The sequence below is a fragment of the Dicentrarchus labrax genome, unplaced genomic scaffold (assembly GCF_905237075.1).
Source record: "Dicentrarchus labrax unplaced genomic scaffold, dlabrax2021, whole genome shotgun sequence".
NCBI classification, from domain to species: domain Eukaryota; kingdom Metazoa; phylum Chordata; class Actinopteri; family Moronidae; genus Dicentrarchus; species Dicentrarchus labrax.
Genome location: NW_026136701.1, coordinates 20311741 through 20319517, shown reverse-complemented (window position 1 = coordinate 20319517; position 7777 = coordinate 20311741). Strand labels below are relative to the sequence as shown.

The 7777-nt window shown below is 40.6% G+C and overlaps 1 protein-coding gene across 1 annotated transcript; it reads right to left on the bottom strand.

Annotated features, from left to right (window-relative positions):
• Nucleotides 1-3914: 3914 nt before the first annotated feature.
• LOC127365874 (leucine-rich repeat-containing protein 30-like) lies at nucleotides 3915-5405 on the bottom strand. The gene has a single exon (XM_051404423.1). The coding sequence runs from the start codon at nucleotides 5099-5101 to the stop codon at nucleotides 4202-4204; it is 900 nt and encodes a 299-aa protein (XP_051260383.1). The 5' UTR covers nucleotides 5102-5405; the 3' UTR covers nucleotides 3915-4201.
• Nucleotides 5406-7777: the final 2372 nt, after the last annotated feature.

Here is a 7777-nt window from a genome sequence, read left to right as displayed (position 1 = left end):
TGTTTCAGTGGTTCTCCATAAACACAGTCCTAAGACATGTTCAACAAATATATGATAACATCCTACTCCAGTGGTTCCCAACCTGTTTGTCTGATATACTCATACAGCCCTATCAGATTAACCAAAGTACCTCTTCATCAATACTGCCTATCATGCGTTCACTCAAATTGATTTTGAACTGGGTTTTGTTACAGCTACAGTATATCTTCATACAATTTAAAGGCGCAGTCAGTGATTCTCACTAAATACACTTTTGATCAAATTCAGCAAATATCTCCTCACAGTCTGGTCTACTGTCCGTTCTGTGTGTGCGCTGAAAAAAATCCGGTGTTCGTAGGCTACACAGGCTCTGTAAATTGGAAACAAACAAAGTGGTTTGCACCGAACCACACAACACTGTTCCAGCCAATCAGCAACAGGGGGCGTTCCTGCACAGGACATCAGGAATGGGAGGAGGCAGGGAGATTCCACAACATGGATGTTGAGCTCAAATATCATTTTTTATGTCTGTTTAGTCAGGTTTGCATTCACACTACCACCACTTGCTGGTCATCTACCATATAGCCTATTCGCTTATTTCTACATCAAATATTTATCAATAACTGTTGATCCATCAGGGTACTTTTAGCTAACTATTTGAACATGAATCCATTATTTTTAGCTATCAATTGTATATCCATTATTTTCAGTTAACTATTTAGACTTTTTCTTCTGCTTTCCAATGCTAAATACTTTTTCACACACTCTCAATCACAAAATGTAGTGTTCAGATGTTAGAGCAGACTCAATATTTGGATATATTTTTTATTCAAATTATAGCTCCTGTTTTGTTTAATTAATTGATCGGCAGAAGTAGGCACAATCGCTGCCTGGAAAATCACTATACTGTAAACAAGCACATGGAGTTACGCCATAATGATACTGTTGGCCTGACACTTTCATTTTCAGTCACTAACCTTTCACAAGCTTACTTTCATCACACTATCAAAGCAAGACACAGAAAGCCTGTGACATCACACTGATTGGACTGGAGGAAGTGGCTCCAAAATGGATGGCCAGGATCAAAAGACTCCATATTTAGGCCTCAAAGGTTATGATATGGCCTACTGTTTCAGTGACTCACTGTTGCTGATTTCTGAACAACATCCTGAGCTAGTGAATAGGCGATATTGACATTTCATCGTGGAGAGCCGCCACCAGCCAAGGTAGAACTTGTTGGCCTTCAGCAAATCTATTCTCCTTCATATTTCGCCCCTGCAGGAACAGTTTAAATCAGTTAAACCTGAAAACGATGAGCTAAATAACACTTTGTTTTAATTGACATAAGTGGCGGTATAATGCTGTTTGTCAATAAATGCCAATCACCTCACCCTATGTGAGGAGTCTCAGTGTGACTAAATTAATCACAGAACTTAAACTGCACTCTAAAGAAAGACCTATTAAGCCTCTCTTCATGTGGCTGCCAGACAACAGTGATTTTGTCATTTAATTCCATCGTGATTATCCCGTGCCTTGATTGTCAAAAGCTCAATACGAGATTGATTAGCTGTCCTTCATTATGGGAAGTCACTGGCTGCTAGTGAAGCTAAACTGTTTTCTAAGCTTTGGCTTATGAATGCAAAATACCTTTGAAGGAAGAACACAGGTGCCAATCTGTGCTCACCCAGTTGTTATATCTTGCACAAAGTCTCATTATAAAGCAAAGTTATTGGAGCACGCAGCAATTAAACAGGATCAGCAAATCCTACAAAGCTTGCTAACTCCAGTCATGGGTGATCCCGGGTGTACGGCTGACCACTAGTGAGTGAGGCTGATTGCCAGACTGCAAAGAATCATTTTAATTAATTGTCATGGTGGTTAAAGTGTTTTTTGTTAGTTTTTTTGACTGTACACTAGACTCTGTTTGTAATCCCCTGCAAACAGAGTCTAGTGTCTCTTGGTTTTTGCATTAAAATAAGAGTTTTTGTCTGTTAGTTACTGATACACTATATATATATATATATATATATATATATATATACACATGTTCACTTAATGTTAAACAACTTAAGCAAGCAGATGAAGTCATTGTATATTGTTTTATCACTAGAATAGTAACCACAGAACACTGATGCACTGAATTCAGGTCATCTGACTCACATTGATGCAATATCTTTATAGGTGCTTTATTTGACAACCTGTCCCATGATCACTATCTAGGACAAAGACTTATTCAGGAGGGGCTCATCTATCATGAATGCTTAGGTTGTGTGTGTGTGTGTGTGTGTGTGTGTGTGTGTGTGTGTGTGTGTGTGTGTGTGTGTGGAGAGAGAGAGAGAGAGAGAGAGAGAGAGAGAGAGAGAGAGAGAGTGTATTACACTGAGCCAGCTCACTGTTCACTTTGACTAATGTAGTAGCAGGTACATACCAACAGAGGTCACTTGTCTGTCTTTTCTATAGCACTTTCAATCTTCACTGTGAGTGGCTAAAAAATTGTGTGACCTTCTTAAATGTGGTGACATCTAAACCTCATTAATATTTGAGCAGCCAAGTTGACACAGACTCCTTGTTTGATTTACAGGAGCGACTTGGCAGTATACTAACAGAAATTAGGTTTATGCATACATTAACCCAGTCATACTGATCACAGTGTGAAGTTGCTGCTGTTCGAGATAAAGTCAGTTGACTACAAGAACCTTAATGTAATGTTAGTTGTAGGAGGAGTAGGAGAAGTGTGTGTGTGTGTGTGTGTGTGTGTGTGTGTGTGTGTGTGTGTGTGTGTGTGTGTGTGTGTGTGTGTGTGTGCGTGCGTGTGTGTCCACATCACAATTGTGCAGTGATTTCACTATTAATGGATTAATTAATCATCTTATGAAGAGGAAATACTACAGAGAAGTGCTGTTTTGAAAAGGAGAGGGCTCATCTATTTAAACAATATATCAATAATCATGATTATTAACTGAGAACCCCCCCCACCCCCCAAAAAAATAAGTTTTGATATAGTAAAAATATAGTACAAAGGAGGTGGTCACCTGACATAAGCTTCCCACTGACTAAAATAATGAGGCAAAGGAGGCAGGATTCAACAATATGATTATATTATTTCAGTAATGTTGCATAACAATGATATTGAGTTACCATGTTCTAGTTCCTGGACTGGTTGTATCTGTAGGCAATATCAGTGCATGATCTGCCACTGTGTTAACACATTTATTCTATAGTATGTCATACTAAAGCATAGAACCTTTTAACGTTGTTATTGCTGTTATTTCTCCAGAATTCCTTGCTAAAACACCTTTACAGCTTTGTACATTTTGCTTCAACAACTATCACTTTTAGCTGCTTAGGACAATGGGAGTTCAGTCAGACCAGTCAAATATTCTGCATGTAATTATTTTAATTAATCATTTAGAGTTTTCTTGCTTTATTTAGCATGCTACAGTAACTGTAAACAGTTTGCTTTAAACTAATTTGATGTAATTGAATAATTTGTTCCAGATTTATTCTATTTTCAGAAGCAATTTTCAATCATATCACACATTGAATTTTTTTTCCCATCGCTTCAAATCGTTGGTGTCACAGCACCCAACAGCCTCAAAGGAGCTGCCACCCAGCAGCTCTATGCTACTCTGATCTGATGGAGTGGAACAACATGTAATCAGAGTTTAAGTCCCTGTTGTGTTTTGTTTTTTGCAGATCTTAAACCCCCCTCCACCATTCTTTCCACTGACTTTACACACCTAAACCCCATGACCTGAATGCAGCAGAGAGGGTGGTGATCTGTAGCTGAACTTACCTCCGTGCCTCTCTACCACAGACTAAAAAAGATCAACTGGCCAGTAATCAGCCCCCAATGTAGACCTGTGAATTGCTGCGTGAGCTGAGCGACTTGTCCTGTCCCCTTTGCTGTGGATTAACAAATGTTTAGACAGGGGCACAGCAGTTACTTGTTTATTTTTAACTCAACTTTTACATTACATAAAAAAAACAGGAAGTATAAATATCAATACTGGGTAATGGTCATTTGTCTTGAGCGACAGTATCTTATGTAATCTGGCAGTTTGTGGTAACTCACAGCATGACTGCCGCATGCCAGGGGTCAGATTTGTGCCACCATCCCATAATGACACACTCAGACGCATACCCACACCAACACACACACACACACACACACGCACACACACACACACACACACACACACACACACACAGTGGTTGTCCCTCACGTGGGCTTGAGGTAGTTATAGAGGGCACTGAGTCCTCCCTGCAGCACCTCCTGAATAGGCTTGAGGAGGGGGTTGTGAATAATATGTAGTCCTTTATCCATAGGGTGGCAGGCCAACCTCCCAAGCCTGTTCAGTAGGTACATTTCCATTGGCACATTTTGCAGGTCATTGAAGTCAACATTGAGGAGTTCTAAAGACTCCAGGAAGCACAATGTCTTAGGCAGTGTGTGGATGCTGTTTCCCTCCACGATGAGGATCTTCAGGTTAACCAAGTCCTGTATCTGGTCCGCAATGGTCTCCAGACGGTTGCAAGCCAGGTGAAGAAAGACCAGGCCCTTCATGCTGTAGACGCAGGTAGGGATGTGAACGATGCGGTTGTGGCTAAGGTTGAGTTTGGTCAAATTGTGCATGGTTGCCAAGCTGCCAGGGAGGCCTGTGATCTGGTTGTTGGCCAGGCTGAGCACCTCCAGGCAGGCGCAGGAGCCCAGCTCCTCGGGGACTTCGCTCAGGCGGTTGCGACATGCAAAAAGGACACGCAGCTTCTTCAGGAGGCCGATCTCGGGCGGGAGGCTTGACAGGTTGTTACCCCACAGGTTGAGGACCACCAGATTATTCAGAGTGCCCAGCGCAGGGGGCAAAGAGCACAGGCAGTTCATGGACAAGTTTAGCTTCTGCAGTTCTCGGAGCTCCCACAGCTCAGTTGGGGTCCCATCGAGCCCCCGCATGGCCAGGCTGAGGGTGCTGTAGCCAAAGTGCACCGTGGCGTGTCTGCGGATCCTCTCCGCAGCCGAGGACAGGCTGGGCTGATCGTCTCTCCCTGCACTCTTCCTCGTTTGACTCACACTCACCTCATTCAACTCCTTGTTGGCGAAAGTGCGAGATTGCTTCCCACCCATCGTCCTCGCAGTACTGTTGATTCTGTCACCTATAACAAGATGTCAGCATGCGATTAGCTGAATCACCAACATTGAGACGACTGCTGAGGATAATTGCTGCTGATTGATCTCTAGGGTTCTTGAACGAGCCACACAGAACATGATCAGTTCCACAGGTTGTTGTAGAACTGTTTGGCAGCAGTTACAGTGAATCCTTGTTGAGTTTTCCTCACCGAGTTGAGTTGCAGTCTGTTGTAACTGAGCACTACTGGGGGCTCGTGGTCTGCGTCTCCCAGACCAACTGCCTGTCTTACTGGATTTCATACCCCAGCTGGTCATGTCACTTTGCAAGTCCACAGATAGCACACTGCTCCTGCTCCACCCACTACACGTGGGCAGGACTGGGGTTAGGATGCTGTGTAAGCTCAATCAGTTGAGGTCACTGCCATGATCTCATAGCCTAAAACACACAGAAATACATTGGTGCTCTCAAATGCTTTTACACTTGGAAAACAACCATGTTTATTTTGTTAGCTACACCTGCTGTCTTTTGAAAGTGTACTACATATTGCATTTAAAATAATTCAGATATTTCACATACCATCCTTAGCTGACCATAATCTCTTCACACTTTTTTGTCTCTTGTCAGCCCCTTAAACTTAAATATGGCACCAAGCTGGCAGTGAATCATCTCTCAAAAAAGTAACAGTTCTTAGAGGTATTAGTGGAACCTTGTGCACATGTGTTGGCTTAATCTCAAGTGCAAAAGGACATGGAACATTCTAGTATGTTCTACTGCAATTCAAAATCCCATTCATGTGGCCCTGAGGGAGGAATCTTTCTTCACGTAAAAGCCTATACTGTAGAGCATTTACATTTTTGAATTTGTCTTTCCCCCCAGCAACTTAAAGACTGAGATAAAAAGTTCTTTGTGTGCTTTTTCTCTAAGGAGTGCTTTAAGTATCTTCATAGCGCTCACTGAGAACTATTTGTTCCACTTCCTTTAAAAATGTTGAATAAAAAAAAGATTCAGAGATTATAATTTTTTCAGTTTACCTTTTGGATAGACAATACTGTATGTCTGATAATCAGTTCAGAGTCATAGTGTAGGTTATATCCAATGGCATGTCCAGACTTTTTTTTACTGGGGTGGGCCAAGTGGGGCACTGATGCAGGGGTGGCCAGAATGTGCTCGTACGCACACGTCTGTAGAGCATTAATTCACCATTTCTGTCTCCTCTATACATATTTACTTTGCTTACTCACACTGGAATTTTCTTACATGCTTGTGCTTCAGATTTTTTATTTAAAAGATAAAGACCTACCACAACACAACAGAGTGACACCATACTAATGTAATGTGAAGCTTTCATACTTAATTCTTTCAGTCCTTAAAAAGAAATTGTACCCCCCAAAAAGGGCTATATATAAAAGAAAACAATAAACATTAAAATATACAGTCATAACATATAGTACAAACAAAACTAAAACAAACAAGTACCTATAAAAGAGAGTTCAGTTTGTTCATCCAGCAGTTGGTTCGAACTAAGGTCGCGCCTCTGACTGGGCGGAGAGCCAGCCATAGTTTGCTATAATGGGTGGGACCTAGGGTGGCCATTCAGATTTCACTCTCACACTTACAGGCAATCTTGACATTGCATTTGATTGTATTGACATTGTATTTCAATGGCATGCTACATTGTACATTTTACTCACACATTTAGTTACTAGTTCCTTAACAGGTTAAGATTTTACAGATAAAACATATAATGAGTTTAGAAAATATAATGCATTGGTGTAAACTACCCAACAGCATATAAAACTGTTAAAATTAGGTCTACCTTGACCAACTACAATGGTGAAAAGTTGCTTACATATTAAAGCAGTGGTAATAGTAATGCAATAATATATTACATAACAATATCAAATTCACTTGACTTGACCTTGCCTTGAGTGAGGCCAAGACTTAAGTGAGGCCAAGTGTTTATAGCCCTAAATCACAAGTTTGAATCCTTTAAGTTGACTTAGCCAGGTTTCTTTCATTTTTTTCCCCCATTAAAGGTATTTCTGGGGGGAGGGGAGGAGTGTTTCCTTATCTGATTCGAGGGTCTTAGGTCACATGTTGTCATATACTGTACCGATTGTAAAGCCCCTTGAGGCAAATTTGTGTTACTGGGCTGTATGAGTAAAAAATTCTTGACTTTAATAGGGAAGAAAACCACGAGAAACCTTGGAAAAAGCAACAGAGGAGAATTTCCTCTCACAGAACAGACAGACATGCAAGAGATGCCGAATGTACAGAATGTACAGCATGTACAGTGGGCTGCTGTGCCAACAATAGTTCAGATTTATAGGTCCAAATATTGTTCTTTGTAACATTTAACTTCAATCCTGTTAATGTTATAGTCTTAAGTATCCTATTTCTATGTATTTACTATTTCTATCTATCTTCCTATCTATCTCTCTATCTGGCATATTTTGGCAAGTGTACTGTATATGTACCATTATGGATGCTTCATGTTCAAGTTCAATCAATAAACACTTAGTATCTGCGTACTACTGCAGTAGTAACTACATTCAGTGTGTTTTTACCATTTATTAAACATTTATATACTGCTTTTAAATGCTAAATAGGGGACATATATGAAAGTATTGCCTTGTTATTTTAATAATAGTAGAACAACATATAAATAAAAT

What these genes read in the sequence shown, in the direction of transcription:
- LOC127365874 (XM_051404423.1), bottom strand. Translation starts at nt 5,101, where the DNA reads ATGGGTGGGAAGCAATCTCGCACTTTCGCCAACAAGGAGTTGAATGAG.